Raw genomic sequence first — 26048 nt, 5'->3', positions numbered from 1 at the left:
TCAATTTAAAAGTAGAGTGAATGTGCAGTTACTAGAAAAGGTCGCAAATGCAAGATATACAGTCACATTGTGAGATGCACTACCATTCAAAAGTTTGGTGTGCGTATTTCAGAATATCCTTTTATTAAAAATTATATAAAATATATATTTTTATAAAAAGTAATGCTTTTATGCAGAAAGGGTTCACTAAATTGATCCAAAGTGACAGTAAAGAGAGATTTATAATGTTACATATAATGTTTTCAAATAAATGCAAATAATTTGCAAGCCAATTTTTCCTATGGCATAATAAACTTAAACTTAGATGTTGGCGATGGAGTAGGTTTTCAGGTCCAAAGAAATGTGTGGGACTTCAGGTCTCACTGACGTCAGATTCTCTGGCCGTGTACTTTGCCCTCACTGTTGTGTTTGACTGAATGATTTTCATCTGTATCTGATGCTGCCAGGTTATCCTCTCCCTCATTTATGTCAGTTTGGCACTAGGTGACGAAGAGCTTCTGCTCCAGGATTGTCCCATTTCCTGTCAACATTGTCCATTTGGCTGGATTCATCAGCTACAGGGGAACATCATTTACAACAAGGGAATCATTTCACCCCTCCCCACTCATAATCATGCCTCACAAATAAATCTGTTAAAAAATGTATGCCCACTTGTTCCTGGCATGCTGTTCATTTGCAGTTCCCAGGGTTATTGTCTGCACAGAGAAAAGTATCCATAATTGAGAAGCTGGCATATTAGCAGGTCTGCCCCATCTCCCCGGTGCTGAGCCAGTGTTGGCCACACGTTACTGCTGGCTGTTGATAGACATCTCTCATGTGTCTCAGTATTTGTAGGAGACTGGAGCTGGGCCTGTGTAACCTGTGGTGATCTTTGTGGACTCAACTGAAAACACACACACACTTGCAAACAAGCAGTCAGGGTCATTCTAATTATCATCAGTATTATCAGAATAGCTCCAATGTGCAGGTTTTTAGTGTCCTGCATGGTCTCAACGTCTTGTGTGTGCATAGAGTTAAGATGCGGTCACGTTTACCAATGTTCTGCGAATTTCATAAGCAAAATCCAGTCATTTTTAATAGGAAACCATGCAATTGGGAATTTTGCGTGAGGGTGAACGGGTTCAAGTTAGTCACATGGATCCACCACATTGAAAGCTGCTTGGTTTGAAAAGTGATACATGCTTCATATATCGCTACACTATTGATAGCAGACAATGGACCGGTTTTGCTAATTACCTTTAGAGATGGTTGTTATTTGCTTCTTATAAAGTAGTTTTCTGATTAAAATTCCTTTTGCAAATTGTTTGTGTTTTGTATTTATTGTTAATCACTTCTGTCCATCCCACAGCCCTTCGGTGTGAACCAGCCTGGCCCGTATGTCATGTACACATCGGTGGACTCAAACGGTTATCTAAAGAACGCTTCTGGTGAGTACACGGCTCAGAAAAGATTAACACTTTTTTAACATCACACATATCTCTTTGCCCAGCATATCCTGCTTCAGTGAGGTAAGATAAGTCAACCTCAACACACTGCAGTCATCCATCTTGACTAGTTCCATATCTTTTGAAGGATCAGACTAAACTAGACTAGGATGATTTTGAATAAACGATAAAAAGCTTTTTCTTGGCCACACTTAATTCTGGTGTTGATTTCGAAAATCCATTCTGGCACGGTTTCAAGGACACACATTTTTGCTTTGGAGAACTGCACTTTTTTCACTTTAAAAAAATATTATTCACGTCTGTTAGTAAAAAATCTTAATTAAAAAATAAATAAAATGCATATATAAATTTGTTTGTTTATATGGAAATGGAAATGAGGAATTACATAAATTTGTTTCTTGTCTGAAAGCAACAATTTGAGATTGGATTGCACAAAGACAATGAATGCAGCCACTATAGAGAATATTGGAGTTATCATATATTATTTATTTATTATTTTTATATTGTTTTGTATTATTCATTATTAAATAGCCACCTTTTAGTTTAAGTAAAACATTTATTTAAATGTTTACATTAAATAAATTGTTATATTCAGAGCCAAGTTTCTCTCATGTAGTAGTTCAATTACAGCATTATGAATTATTACAAATGTCTTTGGTTAATTTCTATCCATTGTCACACAATGTTCCATAGACGACATATACATTTTTGTTGTTGTAGGTCCATTGTATACAAGAGAATTTAACCAAACATCAAAGTAAACTAGACTAGAGCAACCTAGAGATTCTGCCACAAAGCACACATCAGTTTGGTGGTTGAGTTGTCTTGCTTCTTGATTGCTTAGTATTGTAAATATGAGCGTCTCTCGTTTGTTGTTTTGGCCCTCAAGGATATCTGATTGACCAAGTTCAAGATCAGAGACGGGGCAACAAATGACCTCGTTCCACCTTTCTAAGAGCAGATAAGAATAAATTTCTTAGGGCATTGACAGAACTTACATCACTTTGGTGTCAATGACTGTTTTCCTCAAGTCTCTTTTGAAATACGTCACTGACCTTGAACTCTCAGTGGAGGTATTACATAAACAGAATGAATGTTTCTCTTATGTTGTGGTTCTGTGTGTTTGCTTCCACTGGGCCGTGTGTGTGTGTGTGTGTGTGTGTGTGTAGACTGTGCTGAAGATCCTCAGCAGAACAGAGAGCAGGATGTGACAGAGCTATTTCAAAGATAAATGACTAAATGGTTTAAAGGACAAAAAATATTCTCAGATAACTGGAAATAATGGATTTTTGTGCTCCATGCTTGTAGAAGAAACTATATTTTTTTTTCTTTCTTTTTTAAATGGAATTATGTTCTGCTTTTAAGGGCCGGACCAGAGTTTCTGAACTTGCCTTTGAGTTCTAATCCTTCACTAGCCAGCAAACCACACGAATTTCTGTTATCTTAAATATTTCAGCTCTCTCTCATTGTCCTCTTTATCTTTGTTCTTTCCTCTCTACTGTGAAGAGATATTCATAATGGATAAAATACGGGTCTATAAGCAGACAAAGCATTTATAATGTTTATTGTCATTGTTTTGTATTGAGAAAAAAAAACTGTCTCAGAGTTAAAATGTATATTCAGGCATACTAGTCTATAATGTAAATGTCACAGTAATAATGTTCTTGGTTTGTCTTTACACCTGCTGAAGCAGAATACAAATGAGCAGAGATGTTTGTTCGCTTATGCTTCTTAATAGTCTGAGTATGAAATTCAATATTAATCTGTTGCTTCACCTGCTGTGTGCCAGGCTTGTTTTGATATTAAGGTCAGGATCTAATGTGTTTCAGACTGTCTGTCTGTCCATCAGAAATTTGCCAGGATAGTTAATCATCTAATGAAGTCATATAGAGAGTGTGTCTGTCTGTCTGTCTGTCTGTCTGCCTATCTATCTATATATCTAATCTGTCTGTCTGTCGTTCTGTCTATTTATTTATCTATCTGTCGTCTGTCTGTCTGCTGTGTGTTCTGTCTGTTATTCTCTGTGCTGTATGTTTTGTCTGTCGTTCTGTCTATCTTTACGAATCATTTTATTGTTCTATCTATCATTCTTTTGTTCTACTTATTGTTATATCACTCTGTACGTGTATCTGTCTGTCTAGCTGTCTATATATCTATTTATGGCTCTATCTATTGCTGTGTCTATCATTCTATCTGTCTATCCTCCAAACACAGTTTACTGTGTGAAGAGTTGAGGTTCGACAGGGAATTGATGGCACTCCCAAAGAAAACACAGAGGAACAGATAAATAAAAGCAATCACAGTTTCAGCACAGAAAGTGTAAGTAGAGCTTAGTGACACTGCGGCCCATCGTCCCTCCTTGCTCTGCTGCTGAACTTCTAACTACAGTTCTGTGATCAATGTCCTGCTGTAATTGGAGAGATTGTGGCAGGGTGTCTGGGGTCAGCTGAAGGACAGTCACGGGGTGTATGTCGTACGGGGAGTGGAGAACAGGCCAGGTTGTATTAGGGCCCTTATTCCCTCAGGCTCTCATTGGCCAGTAATGAAACACAGCTCAGCAAGACTTATTGCACATTTAGACTCGAGCCCAGGACATGGGGACGGCGGTATTTCTGCTGCTGTCTGCACTCGCTCTCTCGCTCTCTCTCTCTCTCTCTATTTGAGGACAAAGTAACTGAGGACAAAGTAAGTAACTGAAGTAACCACAGATGCCATGAAGGCAACACTGCTAATGCATTGTCCTGATAGAAAAAAAACATCCTCTGGAAGTTAGTTTAACTGGAACATTGAAAATAACTTTTAAATCAGCTTGATCTCCCAACGAGTTATCTTGCTATTAAATTATCTGAACAGAACCCAGTCGAATAAACCAAACAAATTACACTGTGTTTTCTCAATTGGCTTAATTTAGGAGCAACCCACAGCTTCTAAGCTAACTTCTCTTCCAGCAAGAAATATTCTTTAGACCAATTACGAGTTGATTAGAACTGTGACTCAAACAACCTATGAAGAATTCATGTAGGTAAATGTGCGTGTGTAGGGGGTGGGGTGGGGGACATCCTCTCAAGTCATGTCTGAGGATGATAAAGTACTTCAGAGTGTCGTGTTTTCATGCTTGTATAATTGCAGTACCATGTTAATGAATGAGAGTAGTAAGTAAACAGAGAAAGGGTGAAGTACGGAGGCAGACACAAGAGGTGGGAGAGGCGAGACTGACGCAGGAGAAGATGCAGATCAATATGGCGCTCAAGACTGTTCTCATTAATTAGCCAAATGAATGTGGTGTATAATGAACAGCCCCTCTGAATCCTCACAGTGAGGGACACACAGAGAACACACTCTTATATGCCCTACACACTCATATCCAGGCACAGATGGATTCTGCTGACTTTTTTGCATAGAGTTCTGCAGAATGAATTTAAACTTGGTCAAATGTGTTAAACAGAGCTAAGATTTCTACTCTCTTATTGGGTAGCTGTAATTTTAGGCAATACGTTGGGCTCTAAAAGTTTGGTTTCTTCAAGCGTCTTGTTGCCACAGTGGATTTAGTCTGTCTCAGTTTTTTTCTGTTTCTTCTTGTAATCCCAGATAGACTTGAGATGGTGTGATCAGATCTCTGTGCAGATCATACTGGCTGTTGTCTGACTTCTTGTGCATACAAAAATCTCACTGGATTATTACAATTAATGGCAAAAGGAATGTTTGGAAATGTAAACTGATATTTCATACTCACACACTACAGCAAAAGAAATAATTACATTGCTTAAAACCATTTTTGTGTGTGAAAATACTAACGTGCCTAAGACTTTTGCACAGTAGGCTACTGTATGTTGTAAGTCTAATGTCTCTGGAGTCGATTGACCATCTTCCCCTCTCTATTCATCCTCATTCACACACTCTCACATATGTGCCGTGAAGTGTAGTTTAGCCCGCAGCTGGAGTGAGAAGTACGATTAGTATTGATCACAGCTTTTGTCCCTCTCTGAATCTCCCAGAGCAAATATAGACCCCCACCCACTTACAAGCCATCAGGATTATCCCCTCTTTCCTGCGTCTTTTTCCAAAGGCTCCTGTGATCAGAAAACAATCACGCAGCCTTAAAATATAAGTAGACACGCTTGTGCTGACCATTAGTATATCATTCTTTATGATCGTGATCTGGATTGTCATGTTGATGGAGCAAAAGAAGGGAGCTCTGCTGGTGCTACCTCGTCTCTGTCACTGCGTATCACTCCAATCCATCAAAATCACAAAGAGAGCACATTCACACTCATCACATATACCGTATCATCTGCTTCCTCCCCATGAAGAGCGATAGAATGACTGTGATAATGACCTTTGTTGGAGCCTTTTTTTCTCTGTAATTGATCTGAACGCCTTCTTTTTCCGTTAAGACAGCTTGAAGTCCTTTCATTATGTTCAGTGCACATGTAAAGAGAGAGACACATCTGACCTAATGCAGTTCTTTCTTCTATAATTACCACTCTTGCTGGCTCTCTTTCTGTCTTGCTCTTGCAAGATTCAAAGCAGCTCTATTGGTGCAATAAACACGGCTATTTGTTGGCGAAGCATTAGTAATCATTATGCATGTATTGGCTATTTTACAGATACTTAGAACATGGCATTTTTTTTAATTGCAGATGGCGCACATCTTGCGACTACTGTACATTTGTACTTCCTAGGTTTCACACTACAAATATGATTCACTTGGAGCCTAGATTGTAAATTATTTGAGGTGGTTTCCCATTTTCTCCCTGATCTCCTTTCTCCCTTCTACCTTTTTATATGTAGACAATGATTCCGCTCTGCAAAACATGTTTTGGATTGTAAGTGCTGCTTTCTAGGTCCATTCTCTTGGTAAGTTTTAGGACTTTCTGGTAAATTGTCTGTTTGTTGGTTTAGGTGGATTTGGGATTTAATTGCCTCTTCTGGAAATTTATTAAAAGACATATCTCATGCACATCTAAAGTTAATCTTTTAAAACTAATATTTTGCACACATTTAAAACTTATTAATAGTGATCTTTAGCAAGTCTCAAAATAAATATCCATTTGTCATACTCTGCATTATAATGTTGTGATGCCTAAATTCAAATTTGATCTTAAATTATTCATTTTAGTTTTTGTTTTGTTTTAATGTATTCAGACAATTCAGACATTGTAATATTTGATTTGGTCTTTTTGGAATATGATTGATTTGTGTCTCTTTGAGCTACTGTAAGGTCATTGTTGGGGAACAGTATTTACATATAATGTGCACAGAGTACAAGTCTGATTTTTTTCTCTCTCATGGAATCTTCATGACAGGCGTCTTTTTACATCTATTTGAAATCCTGCCTGCCAAGTCAATAATATTGTGCTGCAAAATTTCTGTTATTTATTCATACTTTCTGGCGAGATTGACTAAATTTTGACTTTGGACTCTGTGTGAGTTCTATTACTAGGCTGTTTATTAGTACTTATAAAGCACATATTAATGCTCTATTCTGCATTACCATATTCTACATCCCTTAATCCTACCCAATACCTAAACTTAACAACCACCTTACTAACTATTAATAAGCAGTAATTGGGAGTTTATTGAGGAAAAAATAATAGTTAATAGTTAGTTAATAGTGAGAATTGGACCCTAATCTAAAGTGTGACCAAAAATGTTTGTGAACATTTCGTCTTTTTGTGTCATTCAGTCGTTCCAGGTTCTTTCTCTTCCCAACTCTCTGCACTTGATGTCATTCTGGCTTTGAGTGGCCATATTTTGTCTCTGCTGTTTTCTGTGACGGTAGCGTGATAAGATGGGAAATGCTGCTGGGGGCCTCTGGAAGACTCCACTTATCTCCCTCAGAGCAGACACGTGTCGCTACACACAAATCAGTGTCTGGATCAAGCCGCCATTTTGGCTCTGCAGCTCGGCGAGCGACTGTTCCTCTCTAACCTCTCTAATCCCTCAGGCCCAGGCAGCATCGCCACCATTTGTTCCTTTTATCGCTTCACAAGCGCCCAATCGACAGGGCAAAGAATGGTTTCTATAGCGACGCTAGACCTGAGATCATTTAACAAACAGGTTTGCTTGAGATGATCTTAGCTGTTGGGTTTAGGGAGAGTGTTTTGTGTGGACACTAAAATCTGCTTTCAGTCTATGTTCACTTCTGATATATACAGTGTTGTTTTCCTTCCCTCTGTTTATGAAGTATGTATTGTGGCTAGCAGATACATTTTTTAAAGTCAGAAACAGATACACTTGTAAACCATTTCTCCTTTTCCCCTCTCGCTCTCCTGTGTGCTTTCCACATGCCTGTTGTTTGTCAGATTGATGCTATTTTCTCTCTCTCTCACTTTTTGCCTTGCATGCATTAGAGTACATATTTTACCACAATGGTCCTACAGCTGTAGTTAGAGAGAATATGTGCCCTTGCTCTTGTGCGGACTGTGGTTGAGTGAGCGTGTGAGTAGGTGTGTGTGTGTGTAGGAGGTGAGCTACAGCTCTATTAGCTTGTCTTGCACCTCGGCTTGTGTTTGGCTAGCTGAATCTCAATCCTCTTTGTTTTGTGGATGCTGTCGCTCATATGCGGGCTACAGATCACCCTGTATATGTGGTTTACACTACATGAACTAAACCACATTAGGTCAAACTTTATATTAGGTGTCTTTTACTATGTACTTGCATAAAAAAAAATTGTTTGGTAATTACATGAAGGGATTTTTTAAATGTAAGTACAATGGGAAAATGTGTATGTACACAAAAAGTACATTGTATAAAATGATTAATTTTAATGTTAGGACATAGTAGATAAAGACACTTTATATAGTGGGACCCAACATTACATACATAGGGTTTTTCAAACTGAGGTCCAGGGACCCCCCAGAGGACCACAAAGGTGCCAGGTGTTTGTAGAAGATTTGAAACAACAGAAAAAAGGCTTTTCAAAATGTATTTCTACATTAAATTTTTAACGCATAAAATGTACATGCTGAAAAAATATATATATTGAATTGAAAATGTTCAGATTTATACTCATTCAGAAGTTTTGGGTCAGATATTTTTTTCTTTTTGAAACACTGTAAAAAGTGATAAGTTGACTTAAATTAAGCTTTAAAAACCCATTGCCTTAAAATTATTAAGTAAATAAACGTTGTGTAATTGAAAAAATGAAGTTATGTGAACTTGACAATTCCACAACTTAATTTTTTCAATTATGCAAGTCTATTTACTTAATTTTAAGGCAACTAGTTTCCTCACTTTTTTAAGTTGTATAAATAAATGCTTTTATTCAGCAAGGATGCATTCACTTGATCAAAAGTGACAGTAAATTAATTTATAATGTTACAAAAGTTTTCTCTTTGAAATAAAGTTCTTTTGAATTTTCCACCAAAATATTAATGAACACAACTGTTTTCAACATTGATTATAATAGGAAGTGTTTATTGAGCAGTAAATCAGCATATTAGAATGATTTTTGAAGGATCATGTAACACTGTAGACTGGGGTAATGGCTGATGAAAATTCAGCATGGTTAGGGGAAAAGATGGGTATTACTTATAGTCAGTATTGTCCAAATATTTTCATATTTTGCTTTGGCTTTAGTATAATACAATATAAAAGCCAATTCAAAATATATATTTTTCTTTACATCAACCTTAATGTTCTGTTAATTTTTCACACACTACTTCACCACTAGAGAAAGACTACACAAGACCATTCTTGTTTTGTTTTATTTGAGCTGAGGATCTTTTCCTGGTCAGTGAGACTTGCTCTACATTTTCCATCAGTCCATCTAATTGATCCTCAGAATGCATCCAGTATTCCATTAATGCTCTTATGTGCCAAAGGGAAGTTATTAGGGACACCCTTGTTCTCTGTCTTTCTCTCTCTCCTCTCTGATGCATAATGGGAAATCAGCTTATACACATCTAATTGTTCTTCTCTTTAATGGCATCATTAAGCTGGACACATGACACATGAGTAATGGACTGACCTTTCCCCAGTTGGGGACTGTGTGTGTATTTGATTCAGCAGGACACACATAAAGTGCTCCATCAGTTAGTTTATATTTAGTTCAAGCATCCTTCTGGTCCAGATTCATAAAAAAAAAAAATAGATTTTAGAAACTGATTTGCTGATTATACTGTAGTTGTTTGCTTTTCACAGTTTGGGCTATTAAAAGCACACGAAGAAAGCACATGGAGAGGTGCGTGTTAAAGGGCTGCATTGGGATTGCGATCCCTCATTATTTAATTAATTCCTTAAGTACGCTTAATGTTTTTTAGTAGGCCTATATATATTTTTTGCTATATATTAATTAGCATAAACACCTAATTTTTTCACAATTTCTACAAGCTGTAACAGAATGTTTGTGTGTGCGGGATTCAGCGGGAGTGGGATTAAGAAAACAGACCCACACAGGGTTCTATAGTGTGTGCTTTAAAAGGGACATTTAGTAAGGTTCAGGACCGGTCTGTGTTAAGATCTGCACTTATGTTGTTATGTATCAGATTCACTCAATGCTTTCACAGTCCTATTCTTGTTCTTGTTTTTTAAATGCTCTCTTCAGAGGAAACCCAGGGACACTATAGACAGGGTTAATATTCATATTCATTTAGGGTTTATATTCAATATTCATTTTACTTAATGGTAAAGTTTATTTATAAATGAAAGTTCTGTCATTATTTACTCGCTCTCATGTCATTTCAAACCTGTATGATGTTATTTTCACAAAAGATGATATCTTAAGATCTTCTTTTCTGTATAACAGCAGTAGTAAAAACATCAGTCAGACTCCTTAAAAGTAGTCAAAGTAGTCCATGAGATTTGTGTGCTATAGTCCAAGTAGTCTTAAACTTGAGAGCCAGATCAGGCTGAATCCTAAAAGTGTGATTTATTCCTGTGATGCAAAGATGAATTTTCAGCATCATTACTCCAGTCTTCAGTGTCGCATGATCCTTTAGAAATCATTCTAATATGCTGATTTGCCGCTCAAGAAACATTTCTTACTGTTATTTTTTACAGATATAAATATTATATATTGTAAACTTAAGTATGAGATGAAGACTGACTTGAGATGTGGTTTTATTCTACATAGTGATGTCATTGCCTCATGAGAGCTGCCATATTAGTTAGATAGATCACCAAAAAAAAATTCTATTGTCATTTACTCACCCTAATGTTGTTTCAAACCTGTACGACATCATCTGTGGAACATAAAAGAAGATATTCTGAAGAATGTTTTGGAAACAGTTTTGGTGACCATTGACTTGGACCAAAAAACAACACTGAGACATTTCGCAAAATATCCTCTGTTCAACCGAAAAAAGAAATTCATAAAGGTTTGGAATGACATGAAGACGAGTAAATGATGATTTTTAGGGTGAACTGTCCATTTAAAGGATGAGTAGCCTGTCATATATTATGTTAGTATGCAGGTTCTGCAGTAGTTTGTTGAGGTTGATTTAAAGCTCATGAGGATCTGAGCAAGAGCCCTTCATTTACTGAGTTCTCTTATTACAACAAGCCTTATTTATGGATGACACTAATGGCAGCTATTTCTTCTGTTTTCTCCTCTTTCATCTTCTCCTTCCCCTCCCTCACCTGTTCATGTCCTGTTTCTGACACATCCCTCCTCCTCACACTCGGCTATTTTCTCTTTTACCTTTCACTCCTCCACCCTCAATCCCACTCTCTCCCTCCTACTATCCCCCCCCCCCCCCCCTCTCTCTCTCTCTCTCTCTCTCTCCCCCTCTCTCTCTCTCTCTCTCCCCCTGCAGCGGGGCAGCTCAGCCAGTCAGCTCATCTCGCACTCCAGCTGCCCTACACCGTGCTCGGTCTGGGGCGCAGCGCCAACTTCCTGGATCACCTGTTTGTGGGCATCCCCCGGCCCCCTGGAGGGAAGGTACAGACATACTTTCTCACACACGCTCACAGACACTCTCCATATGGAGGGAGGAATCATGGGTAGAAAGGCCCCGTGAGAGGAAGAGCATGCAGATGGCCTGGTTTACTTCTACCTGCTTCTGTCCTGTATCTGAGAAGCAAAACATTGTGTCTGACACACACATATATATGTGATGTATATAATAGGCAATGAAAATTACCTATTAGTTGTCATTTAAGTGAAATTACTGAACTTAAATATACGAGCTTGATAAAAATGATCATTCTATAAAATTTCAGATAGCACTTAGAGGCTTTTGCATCTGAACTCTTTAAATATATATATATATGTATATATATATATATGTGTGTGTGTGTGTGTGTGTACATATATTTATATATATATATATGTATATACAGTGAGGAAAATAAGTATTTGAACACCCTGCTATTTTGCAAGTTCTCCCACTTGGAAATCATGGAGGGGTCTGAAATTGTCATCGTAGGTGCATGTCCACTGTGAGAGACATAATCTAAAAAAAAAAAAATCCAGAAATCACAATATATGATTTTTTAACTATTTATTTGTATGATACAGCTGCAAATAAGTATTTGAACACTTGTCTATCAGCTAGAATTCTGACCCTCAAAGACCTGTTAGTCTGCCTTTAAAATGTCCACCTCCACTCCATTTATTATCCTAAATTAGATGCACCTGTTTGAGGTCGTTAGCTGCATAAAGACACCTGTCCACCCCATACAATCAGTAAGAATCCAACTACTAACATCGCCAAGACCAAAGAGCTGTCCAAAGACACTAGAGACAAAATTGTACACCTCCACAAGGCTGGAAAGGGCTACGGGGAAATTGCCAAGCAGCTTGGTGAAAAAAGGTCCACTGTTGGAGCAATCATTAGAAAATGGAAGAAGCTAAACATGACTGTCAATCTCCCTCGGACTGGGGCTCCATGCAAGATCTCACCTCGTGGGGTCTCAATGATCCTAAGAAAGGTGAGAAATCAGCCCAGAACTACACGGGAGGAGCTGGTCAATGACCTGAAAAGAGCTGGGACCACCGTTTCCAAGGTTACTGTTGGTAATACACTAAGACGTCATGGTTTGAAATCATGCATGGCACGGAAGGTTCCCCTGCTTAAACCAGCACATGTCAAGGCCCGTCTTAAGTTTGCCAATGACCATTTGGATGATCCAGAGGAGTCATGGGAGAAAGTCATGTGGTCAGATGAGACCAAAATAGAACTTTTTGGTCATAATTCCACTAAACGTGTTTGGAGGAAGAAGAATGATGAGTACCATCCCAAGAACACCATCCCTACTGTGAAGCATGGGGGTGGTAGCATCATGCTTTGGGGGTGTTTTTCTGCACATGGGACAGGGCGACTGCACTGTATTAAGGAGCGGATGACCGGGGCCATGTATTGCGAGATTTTGGGGAACAACCTCCTTCCCTCAGTTAGAGCATTGAAGATGGGTCGAGGCTGGGTCTTCCAACATGACAATGACCCGAAGCACACAGCCAGGATAACCAAGGAGTGGCTCTGTAAGAAGCATATCAAGGTTCTGGCGTGGCCTAGCCAGTCTCCAGACCTAAACCCAATAGAGAATCTTTGGAGGGAGCTCAAACTCCATGTTTCTCAGCGACAGCCCAGAAACCTGACTGATCTAGAGAAGATCTGTGTGGAGGAGTGGGCCAAAATCCCTCCTGCAGTGTGTGCAAACCTGGTGAAAAACTACAGGAAACGTTTGACCTCTGTAATTGCAAACAAAGGCTACTGTACCAAATATTAACATTGAGTTTCTCAGGTGTTCAAATACTTATTTGCAGCTGTATCATACAAATAAATAGTTAAAAAATCATACATTGTGATTTCTGGATTTTTTTTTAGATTATGTCTCTCACAGTGGACATGCACCTACGATGACAATTTCAGACCCCTCCATGATTTCTAAGTGGGAGAACTTGCAAAATAGCAGGGTGTTCAAATACTTATTTTCCTCACTGTATATATAAAGAGTTCAGATGCAAATGCTAAGTGCTATCTGAAATTTTATAGAATGATCATTTTTATCAAGCTCGTATATTTAAGTTCAGTAATTTCATATATACATATTCATAAATAAGGAATATAAAATATATATATATATTGCTTATTTAGAGCTGCAAGACAGCACTTGCATCTTTCCATGCTTTCTAGGATTTCAAATTATTGGGGTGTTTTCTTCCCTTTCGTCTTGTCTCTGTCTGGTTTTAGCTGAAGAAGTGCAATTTAAAATCTCTCCCTCCCTCCAATTCCCCAGTGCTACTCATTTAAATTTAAGACGTCGGCTTCCTCTGCTGTCACTGAGCTAAACAGAGGTCTTTATCAAACAGTGATTAGAATTGCAGATTTGATTTACCAACACACACTCACACATGAATATATGCACATGGATACACACGTTCACATTAACACAAAGCTTGCACTTGAGCAATTCTCACGTACAGCAATTTGGCGTTTTGTGTTTTTAATAGGGCTGTCGATTTAACACTTTAATTTAGTACAATTAATTACTCATAAAAATAACACACACAAAAATGGCACATTTAATCATGCCTTCTGACCCGATTCGAACACAGGGGTCTCGAGGCATGCTTTTTAAAAGTTGAACTGTTTTTAACCTGACAAGGTGTCATTAAAATGCAGCGCTCATGATGCAATACACTGAAAAAACAAGAAACAACACACTGAAACCCTCTGAAAGATGTCCATCTTGTATGTTTGGAAAGAGTGCAATATATTCACATCTTAAGATACTTTTTGATTGATATACTCATCTGCCACACTAATGTCTTTGAATTTTCTTCATTTAAGGGTATTTCTCAGCAAATATTGATTTATATGAATAAGTGCATATTCATTTCAATAAGTTATTTTTTTTAAACTGACCTATAGAATGTTTTTTGGGATCCTACAAAAGCTGAAGGGAATGAGAGAGGAAGACTTTGCTTTGTGAGTTTCCTCACAAAGGCTCTTCATATGTGGTTATTTTTCTGACACAGATGAATGTTTCTATACGGCATACTTACAGTTCCTGCTGACAGCTCCGGTTTGGGCTCTGAACTCTCAGAGCTCGTGTGGAGAAGGGAAAGAGGCTCAGTTTTCTCTATCGTTTTCACTTCTCTAATCTCTCAACAACCCAAGTTATCACGTCAGAAGTACATCCTGGAAAAACACGTTGCTCAATGCTGCACAATGCAGAGTCGGAGCTTCATTTGTTGAGCATGAAATAAAAAGTGTCCTTGTTACACGTTACATGTACTAACCCTAAATCAAACCCTAATCCTATAGAAAGTAAACGCAGTTAATTAATATTACTCTGTACTTATTTGTGTAGTTACACTTTAACAAGGACTCCTTGAAATAGTGCAGCCAAAATTAGCTTGAAGTGATTAGTTGTTGGGTTTTTTTGACAGCTATCAAACTCGCCTTGAGCTGTCAGCACAAGCAATCAAATGTTTGTTTTTCTAACAGATTAGAAGGTTGCACTCTTAAATTGTTAAATCATCTCATATCTTTAAATTTGCAGTATCTTCGCCCCATGGAGGTCTCTCTGTTGCATAATCGTACGGCCAGGGCCTGTCGGTTAGCGCAACCTTAAAAACGTGTGGGCTTCAGCCGCACTCCCTCTCTAATGCTCAGAGCAGCAGTAGAGGGTCTTTGACTGTAACAAATCTGTCTTTCTGCCAGTTGACCTCCACAGCAGGCAGAGGCTTGACTCCCCACAGCGAGACCGAATACCGCCCCATCCCTTTCATTTGCAAGCCTCATCTATACTGACTAAAGACACATACTAAAAATAGCTCGTTCAGACCACACACTCTTCCTCAGCTGCGCACATGTACGCACATACCGTAATGTAGAGTTATGATAAATGTGTTGTCGGAAATTAAAATCTGTACCCCTGGAGGATTCCCTCAAAAAGACGGATTTAACGTTTGCTACTAATTGCTGTCGAGAAAGAAGTTGAAGAGGGAAAATTACCTTTGTAATTGATAGAGGTACTGTCTTCATAATACATTACAGCTTCCAGAGACTTACCTTCCTCTAATGAACTTTTTTTGCAAATAGCTGGGGGAATAGATGACTATTTATGCTGTTTCATGTTTGGAGGCTTATTAACTGCATTTTGCACTAAAAATGATGGCATTTTCTCCTACTGAAAGACTCGCAACTTCAACATGAATGGAAAAGGCTGTTTTTCTTGGCTCTCTCTCATTGCTGCCATGTCGGATTTCTAGTTCTGTCGATGCAAAATCATTTTATATTAGTTATTAGTTTTATATCTCTCTGAGAGCGGAGTAAATATTTAACAAATTGACAGTGCGACTGGCCTGTGTAGAGCATTTGAAGTGAACATCATACATGGAATCACACGGGTTTACGGCTGAAGGATTTGATTGGGTTGTAGCCAGTTGAGGTTTACACATATTTTAAAACTTGTTTTGTGTAGCTTTGATCACCTGCCTGCAAATGGCTCCTCCACCTACTCATCTGCACTTTAAAGTAATGCTGAAATCTCTGATTGAACTCATCGCTCCTGCTCACTTCAGTAATGGCACTGAAGCTTCACTTCACACTGAGTATATCGGCATCTGAAGCGCGGCTCTTTCTCTAGTTAGCAAAAGTTTAGTTAAACAGTGTAAATGTAGGCCAAATTTGGTGATGAGAGATGTTGGAATAGTGTATTAGCCATTATGTATTTAATGATGGTAAAAAGATAGATGTGTTAAACATGCCCTGTCCTCCTTCAAGATCCCCCACTTCAATAATGTCCAATTATACAATAATACAATCTCCTGCAAATCCCCTCTGTCTTCCGCAGAGGCACATCAGCTCTAGTTCATGTTTGCCAAAAGACAACTGCAAAATTGAATGTGCTGGGATTTCCATAATGGTAATGGTACTAATATTCTTTGCGCTTATTCTCTCTCTTCCATCTATCACTCTCTTTCTTTTACAGGACGTGAGGAAACAGGAGTGGACCGCTATCATCCCTAACTCCCAGCTCATCGTTATACCATACCCACAGAGTGACCCTCGCAGGTACACACACATATACTCAAGTAGCAGATTAACATTTTATTTATGGAAAAATGTACTCAACATTCAGATAAATAATACTATAAGCAAGTTTAAAAGTAAATAATCTTTTTTAATTTTGTATTATTGATGAAATTTCAGTTAAATGTACTGTATATATGTATAAATTGTTAAATAATTATATTTTTTATATGTCTGTCAATAGATAAAAAAATGTATCGCGATTAATCGCACCCTTATCATGAAATTAGGCATACACCATTTATCTTGTTTAACACATTCATTTTGTCATAACTTGCTATATCCAGCAAAGCAAACCATCAAATTGAAGGGTGATTCACACAAAATTGTATTTTCTGCAAGCTTTTTAAAAGAACACTTGGAGACATCAAATGATACAAGGAGTCCATATTATTCATACATTTATGCACACCAAAGCACCCATGGAAAAAAAAGGGATTTTGAATGAATCACATGCGTTAACTATATTTTTATAACTCATTACTATATTTTTTCCTGTAAATGTAAGGAACTGTTATACAATGAAAAAAATATGTTTTACAGCCAACAAATATTTTATCAACATTTTTGCAGTCCTTAGCTAGTTGATGTGCATGCACACACTTGCGCAACACCTGCTGTTCAATCATAATTTGTTTCCCACAAACTATCCATGTACACTTTACAAATAGTTCCTTCATTTAATATGATCAGCAGCATCTACTAAGATCCAAACCCACAGCCAACAAGCAAATAGTAATAAACGTGTTAATGTAATTTAAAGCGATATTATAGCATCACAACATCCGTCACTAGTCTTAATCAGGACTGCGAGAAGGTGTTTCCTCGGGAATTAATATTTAATGTGTTTACCACCAGCACAGCCAAAATGTATCTTAATGAAGCTGTCTGGCAATCTTTATCATAAATATTTGAGCAGATCGCTGGATTTCCCATTATTCCCCACAGACCCAGCTCGGGCTCTTTCAGCTGCCGTTTTACTTTCAAACAATTCGTAAAAATACAGTAAACAGAGTATCTCTCGTTCTATTCTCTCCAGTAAATGGAGAGCGTTCCGACTCTCTCGCTCACTCGCTTTCGGTCTGTTATTTAAAGCGGCTCATCTTGATGTCCTGATGTTTCAGCTTGTCAGGGTGCGTCAGGACTGATTATATTTAGCTTTCTCAGGTTCCTTGAATCGTCATATTAAAGCTCAAGAATGAAGGTACACAGTGCTAATAAGACTTTTTTCAGTGCTGTAAACTCCTCGTCACTGTTTTGATGGTCTACACAGGTTTCGCTTTGTATAATGACTTTATGTGCATTCTCGCATTTCGTTTCAGAGTTTTCTGAATGATGTTTAAAGTTTTCACTGAGTCTAAAGATGTTGCTCTGAAAAGTTTTCAGTTGTCTCTCTTTCTCTTTCTGTCTGTATCTTTGCAGCTGGAGTGCAAAGCTCTACCTTACCCCGAGTAATATCGTCTTATTGACAGCGATAGCACTGATTGGCGTCTGTGTCTTTATTCTCGTCATCATCGGGATACTGCACTGGCAGGAGAAGGTGAGAGCCTTTTATTTTCAGCCTTTCACTCATCTGATCTAAGCCCAATTGTCACTGTCATCCTCTCGCTCCTGTGTTCCTTGTTTCTTCTATGAATCTGTTTGAAACACTCCAGCATCTGTGTTTCCTTCTGCACAGAATGATTGTGACCTCACACAGGCTCATCCTTTAGTCTTTGGTCTGCACATGTGTGTGAAGATCTGAGCAGATGGGTGTGTCTGTGTGTGGCCCTGCCCTCAGGCTCTCTGCGAGGGTGCTCCACACACACTGCTATGCTGCTAATTGCTTTGTTCTGTCCTTTCTGCATATCAAATCTGTTCCTCATTATCCCACACAACATGTCCTCCAGGGTGTTGTGTGTGAGCTTGTGCACGTGAAAGCCTGAGTTTTTGTCTTTGTGTGTGGGAAGGTGATAGTTTGCCTTCTTTTATGCTATTTGTACCTCTGAATGTGTGAATGAATTACTTTTAATCACTCAGGATAGGTCACAACAGTTGGCTAACCAACTAGTTTTTTAACAACTGATTTGTGAGGTTGACAAGCTTATCTAAAATGTAATTTGCGGGCTGCACTGTGCTTTAGCTGTTAGACAGTTTTTATTGTGTAAGCCCCTCAATCAGTTTTTTTAGACAGCATGCCAAATTTAAAAAAGGCCAACTTTTAAAGACCACTGCATGACTTATGTAACATTCCCTAAGAAACACGTCCGATTAAGGTAAACGGGAAACCATTATTCCTTGAGACCAATTATCCAACTAGAGTCATTCAGTTTATAAATAGCTCTATTATTTCCCTGCTGGAAAAGTTGGTTTAAGATGGTCTCCCAGCCTGGCCAAGCTGGTGCTTAGCTGATTTACCTGCAGAAAAGTGTCAAAAACCCTCTAAAACAGTGGCTTTCAACCTTATTGACTCCGAGGGCACTCCCATTGTTCACAACAATATTCGAGTGTCTATAGATTGAAAGTAACTTAATTATAATTACAATGAAAATAATTGTTACACTTTAGAATTCCAGAAATTTGGTTTGTTGAAAGTTGATTTTTATTTGTTTTAGCTCATTTTAAAGCTTGTTTTGTCTTATTTTAAGTCATCCTGAAGCCCTCTTTAAAGTTGGTCCCGGCCCCCTGTTTGAGAACCAATAAAACCAGCCTAAGGCTCTGTTTACACCTGGTATTAAAGATGCACTTTGGGCAGTCGGATCACAATTAGACGAGGGAGACACATCCTCATTTACACCTGGGGCATCATGTATAAAACCTCCCATAGATTTCATCCTAAAAGTGAGCGTATGCACAAAAGCTAGATTTTGCGTACGCACAACAGTTTTCAGATTTATAAAACCAGAACCTGAACCTGCGCAAAATTCCCATTTATAAAACCCAGTCACCTGAAGATTGTGCGTACAGGCATCTCCACCCCGTATCCTGCCCAAAATCACCATATATGGAGTTCGTTTTACTATTCCATCCACGTGATATCATGTTTAACAAGACATTAGGAAAATATGAGATAAGGACTATGTGCTGTCTCATTACATTACTAAAAATCATTCAGTATCCTTGTCCTGTTTTAGAATAAATAAATCAATGTTGTATAAAATACATTTCAAAGAAGAGTTATTCTCAATCTATTCCACTGGCCAGATAGTAGGCTATTTTTAATTGCTTTAAGCAGCAATGGTAAACAAAAAAAGGTAAACATATTTTAGGATGGTTTATATATTTTTAATGGAAACAGATTTTTTTTGCAGTGTAAATTTTGTCGCGTCGCTGTATAATATAAAACGTGCATATCTTACCGTTTCCTTCAAATTCTATAAAATTCTAGTGGAATTATCATGACCAAGTAATCATCGCTGTAGTTAAAACATTAAAACACAGCATGTGCAAAGTGTTCAAAAGCAGCGCACGAACTACAAATATTTCTATTTAAATTCACATAAAAGTATTGTAACTTCTGGATAATGATTTCATGTCATTTCAATGCTTTACTCCATTAATGAGAGTGAAATATTTTACTAAATGTGTATATCAGATGTAAAACATACTGTAAAAGAGTGCGTACGCACGGTCTAGACTCTAGTCTAGGCACATATTTACGCCTAGTTTATTTTTTATAAATCCTGATATGTGCGTGGAAAATTGCTTGCGCACATTTCAATGCCTTTGCGTACGCAACGATACATCAGGCCCCTGGTGTTGTAATCCGTCTCTTTTGTCCACTTTCGACCACATCTGTCCTGATTTCTTCGAGGGGAAGGTGTATGGGTGGGTAAATGTATGAGCTGCCTTTTTCAGATCTTTCGAGTTTCGACGTAATGGACGAAATAAACCTGTGCAATTTAAATATGAACGCGAAAGTAGACGACGGGAAAAACCCACAGAGAGCAGTGGCTTTTGTTTCTGCTCCATTGTCCACAAGACCACGCGAACGCAAAAAAAACAGAAAACCAGAACGGTGAGAGAACATTGTGCTTGTACGTTTTTCGTCTTCAAACCAAACCTAGGTCTTTAGCCGATAAAGTTTAAACGTGATATCCCTTCACATTGGCACGATGCATTTTAGAAAAAAATTTTTTAGGTAAATAAAAGACAAAAATGCTGTCCTGGCTCATGAACAAATATCTTTTAATCTTTTTTCATTATTTTGACTTTTTGACTGCGCCCTACTCACCAACCCTCAACCACCCAGGTGTATGCAGGGTGTTTATTGGGACATATTTTTTTCGTCTTTTCATTCTTCTAAGAGTGCTTGCGTGTCTTCATGTATTCAAAGGCATTATGGCTGTTCTGGTGGCGCTCTTGAGTACGCATGTGTGCAAAGAGCGAAGAGCTCCTCTGGTTTTGGCTTCCTCTCAAAGCCATCTGCTGTGGGTGCCTGATTATGCGCGCTGAAAACCATAATTGCTCTCTGCTCAGGGAAGTGCTTCCCAATACACAACCTTCAGTGGAGTTGACACTGCATTAAAATAACATACTGGCTCCATATCTCTCTTCCTCAGCCCTGCAATTATATATTTGACAAAAGGGAAGAGAGAGGCTGAAGGAAGGTTTAGAGAGGGAGTATTTTGGCTCTTTGCCTTGTCTTGATGACTGCTTGATGGAGTACGAGCTTTCCCGATGCACATGTTCAGGTGACGATTAGCATTGCTCACTTATTCAGCTATTAAAAGGTCAGGAAGCGGCCCTTTCTCCTCTGCTTGACTGAGAAGCTACGCAGCCCTGTTTTTCTCTGCACAACTGACACTGGGAGCTGTGTAGGCTGCAGGTGGTCTATTATCGCATGTTGCTGTATTACCAGACTGTAACACATTATCGCTCGGTTTTTCTGTGTTTCTCTCCATTTATTGCAGCTTCTCGCAGTCCAAATATAGCACAACTCCACAAACATTCTCTGCTTCTAGTCATAGATATGGTTTGAAAGCTGCATTTGGGTAAATGTTTGTGCATGAAATTCCAGGATAAGTATGAGCATGTGCCATTGTGAAGCCATTGTGAAATGTCAGTCCTGTGCGCAGATTGACTTCTACACTCAAGTAACCCCTCATGAAACTGCATGTTTAGTCGGACACAGCTTTAAACATCCAGTGTGCAAAGCGTTCCTCTCTCTCCATCTCTTTTGTCCCTGCCCTCCATCTTCATTGCCCCCCATGACAGCTTGTAATTGAAGTGGCTTTAGCAGATAAGAGAGGGCAACCTGTAGTGCCTGTGAAAATAGCATTTGGAGAGGACTCAGCAGATCGCTCCATTTCTGCGGATGGTTCCATTTGCATCCCAGTGGGAGGGGTGCGATATTAGAGGAAGATAAGACGCAGTATTTCCTTTTTGCCTTTGGCTCCTCTCTTCCTGCTCAATGTCGCAGGAAAGACACCGATACATGAAGTGCTGAGGTTTTCTGTATCATTTGCATGTCTCCATGTGGCAGGAACACACCTTGTCTTCCTAGATATAGACGTCCTCTCTTAAAGATGACATGATGGCCAGTAAAAACGGTTTCCAGTCATTTAGTGTTTTTTGTTTGGTTTGTCTTTAGTTTGTTTTAGAAGGGTTATAATAATAATAAAAAAACACTACATCATATTTTTAATCGAAGATATAATATACTGTTTTTATTACTGATATTAAGACACGTTTTGGTCGATCAGATCACAAGTAGACTAGGGAGACACATGATGTTGTAATCTGTTTCTTTTGTCCACTTTTCTTCGAGGGGAAGGTATATATTAGGTCTATATTAATATAATGTGTTCCCTTTATAATTGTGTCAAAAATTGGTTGATATTGGACACGTATTTGTCGATTTTATGTATATGTTTTTATATTTAGGTTACCTTTGCTGCTCACTTGAACTTAATTCTTTATAACACTAATGCTTTAATAATACTGTTAATTATTGTGATCTTTAGCATATCTCTAAATTAATATTTTTTTGTACTGCATACTATAATTTTATGATGCCTGCATTCGCTTGTAATAATTTTAATGATTTGGTTTTATTTTCAATTAATTTAGTATAAATAGCATATATTTTAATATTAGCCATCAATTTAAATGAAATATTAGTTATCGGCCATAAAATGAACTAAGCGTTATTGGTATCACCAAAAAATTTTTAAAGAAGCAAGCAGCAACTGATCTGTTCTTCCATATTATGATGTACATCTGAGTGAAGCAGATGATTGGGGAAAAAATTGTAAAGTGGAGATTTAGTTCTATCCGTTTTATGTGGGTTTGTGCGGACAAAATGATTGGAGAAGTCTGGCATTTCACTAGAAGATCCAGTTAGGATTTGTTTTTTAAATACAAGGTAAACAAAATGAAGCATATGTATGGATGAATTGTTTACAATAAAAATTATTTATAAAATGGATAGGGTGAATTCCATTTCATGCGTCAAGCGTACAGCATATAGCAGGCACTGGACTTTAATTGAATAAATTATGTAATATTGATCTGTTTATTGAATAATAAAAGGAGAACATGATTTTAAGGTCATTTAATGAAAATGCCTTACAGGCAACAAGACTTCGGATGTATGCGGGTCATGTGAACGTCGGTCGGTCAGTTTATAAATGCTGTACTATATGTTGTCTGCGGCTTCATCAGTACCTGTACTGTATATGTTCATATTTATATATATATATATATATATATAGCGCCTTGAGGTGTGCTTGGAGTGTTGGAGAGCACGTCAAACCGAATGTGTGGCAGAGAAAGTTGCATTTCTGCTACAACAAATAACACAATGAAATACAAAAGTGTCTGATGGAAAAAAAGTGTGTGTGGAAACAATATACTTTCCATTGTTACTGTGCTTGTGTTAAAAATCAAGTTATGTTGCATTACATTGCTGACAGCTCATCTGACAGAGACCATTACTGTTACATATACACTGCTTCTGGAAGAACTAAAATGGTCAGACATGCTGCAACTGCAAGACCTGTTATTTAGTAATCCTGAGCTTGAAGGAGCATACGGGCTATTTCTATCACTGACTATGTAATTAAGTCGAGCACTCATGACAGAGTAATCAATGAGTCTGTGACTGGCCTATGACTCACTCAACACACTTAAATGGACCTGAAATAAAGGATGAGCTCGCAGGTATGTATCTCAGATTACCCTCAATTACGCTAATGAAAGTGAATAGGCGAATAGTGATGTTGATGTGACTCAGCACCATATCGTGAAAAAAAAATCCGACATATAGCAGTATATCTTACAAATAGATACCATCTAGAGGCTCCTGAGCAGATAGCGTAAAGCTTGACAGCGCTCAGTCAAAGCCTCAGGCTCTTTTTGCATGGTCTGTGAGATATAAAGTCCTTTTGAAAAAGAAAGTAATACCTCCTTATATCTGTCTGGCAGACTGGCAGACTTTCTTTTTTTTTCTTTTTTTTCTTGCTTTTTTTTTTTTTTTTGCTTAACTTGTTTGCCATTTTGCTTACGACCAAGGTGCTTTCTGCAGTTACTAGGAGGAAAACGACACACCTGGAGCTAAATATACACCCAAGTGACCCTTATAGAACAGGAGAGCCAATTCACAAGTGCCTCACAGAGGGACCCTCTGCGTGAGTCACTCATACAAGCTGAGAATAGACATCATTTTTTTCCATCACCGAGACAGGATAATCACTGAGCATATACACACACACATACACACACATGCCTGCTCTCCAGGTTTGGCAGTGTGTGTTATTATCAGTCTCAGGCAGCAAGTGTCTGGTGTCGGCTCTATCTGTGATCGCACACAGAGGTATTTCGCCGTGGTAAAGTGTGCCATTGTGTGTGGAATGAGTTATCTGTCTGTCTGTCTCTCTCTTACTGTGTCTGTCCTTTCCTCTCCCAGTGTATCAAACGGCATTGTTTTGTGTTTGCATTCAACTCACTGGCAAGGTTAACGTGCGAGACCCAGATATTCCAGCCTGCTATCAAGACCTACTATAGCAACCTTTAAATGTTTGTGTCTTACAGAAAGCAGATGACCGCGAGAAGAGACAGGAGGCCCATCGCTTCCATTTTGATGCCATGTGAGAAACTGGAGAGAGCATTATGGGTAAACACAGAGAAGAACGGGTCTGCTTTCATTTCAGTGGTGTATTTCATTTTTTTTCACCTTTTTTTCACACTGGAGCATTTTTATGCATTTAATAATGTCTGAAATCAGAGGAATCCATCAAAATACGAATAGTTTGAACAGTGATGTGCCTCTGTAGATCTGCTGACATCTGAAGAGAAAACGTACGTTTCTGTCAAGTTTGTTTACATGATTCTAAACGCATAATGATGTTTGCACATTGAGAAGAAAGAAAACTGTTTGGTGCCATTTTCTGTACTTTGGTTTGGCATAAACACGTCACTATAAAAGTCTTTCTTTGTATTGTTGAAGTAACAGGTAAATGTCAAGTGGGCAGAAACAGAACTGTTTTTGAAGGACTTAAATAGTTGTCTGCCTTTGTGTGTATGGAATCGATGTGACTGTGTGATAGTTCTTTCACGTCACTGAACCCCTATACTAAATAAACGATTTGAATCCAAGCGCTACATGAGGCCCCTGTTAACAAAAGTGTGCTCTGTAAACTAATTTTATTAGGCATTTAGATGTGTGGAACCAAAAAAAACTGAGTTATTAAAAATGGCATCACTCTGTTACAATAAAGTATTGCTTTAAGGATCAACACTCAGTGCCAACCACTTCCAAATGATTCCCCAGAGTTTGTTTCAATTCATTAACTTGCCATTGGATGTAAACATTCTATAGAAAGTCCTCAACCCTAATTGCCCATAGTCCACATTAATCAGGTCGCTCTGTTTCTGTTTCATGTACTGTCTTCATTTTGCATTCTAGTAATTCCCACTGTGTCTGTCTTACTGATTGTTAGGCACAGTTATCGATACTTCAACTCTGGGTTGTTTTTCCATTGTCAATGATGCCTTTAGGTATTTTTCCTTGATTTCTAAGTGGTTTTATTTATTTCTTATACTTGTTTTTAAAACACTGTAACTTAATTATGTGCTGCTGAAGACTGTTTAGTGTGAAGGGTTTTGTTCTTAGCTGTATATATCTGACAGGTGCTCTGATCAATGTATTAATTTATTTGCTAATCTCTTTTACCTTTATATGGTGCACTATATGCACATTAATTAAGCAGTTTCACTTCCAAAGGTAAAATCAATTGTCAAACTTGCATGTTAACTAGCATGTAATTCATGCAGATGGTTTTTGCTAATTGTTTCTGGTCAGGTGCATATTGGTCCCAACAGGTTGTGTATCTGTACTCTGTTTTAATTATTAATTAATCATTCTCAACGTGTTTTTGGTTGCTGTGTGTCAGTATTTTATTTTAATTTGATTATTATTATTATTTTGAATGTTGTATAAATAAACATGACCACATGCTTTACTACCTTTATGTGTTCGTCTCTGTCCTCACTACTCATCGGCAATGGATTCATCACCTCTCGTACCCTGGAAGAAAAGAAAAACCTGCGTTTGTATTCACATGGTTCATACGTTCATGGAGGTCTGTAGATCATCGTCAAATGATTTAAATAAAGTCATGACTGAGGGCTGTAA

General features: G+C 38.1%; 1 protein-coding gene across 1 annotated transcript in view; it reads left to right on the top strand.

The window, feature by feature from the left end:
* The window catches only part of itfg1 (integrin alpha FG-GAP repeat containing 1), a 138546-nt gene extending 112662 nt beyond the window's left edge, over positions 1-25884 (top strand). Inside the window, exons 14-18 of the mRNA XM_084109122.1 lie at positions 1349-1427; positions 11204-11328; positions 16332-16414; positions 17855-17972; positions 24446-25884. Of these exons, the coding sequence (XP_083965248.1) occupies positions 1349-1427; positions 11204-11328; positions 16332-16414; positions 17855-17972; positions 24446-24505 (465 nt within the window). The 3' untranslated portion in view covers positions 24506-25884. The remainder of the gene's footprint in view (positions 1-1348; positions 1428-11203; positions 11329-16331; positions 16415-17854; positions 17973-24445) is intronic.
* Positions 25885-26048: the final 164 nt, after the last annotated feature.

The sequence above is a fragment of the Abramis brama genome (genome assembly GCF_963993115.1).
Source record: "Abramis brama genome assembly, chromosome: 3".
Classification (NCBI taxonomy): domain Eukaryota; kingdom Metazoa; phylum Chordata; class Actinopteri; order Cypriniformes; family Leuciscidae; genus Abramis; species Abramis brama.
This window is presented reverse-complemented; position numbering and strand designations above follow the sequence as displayed.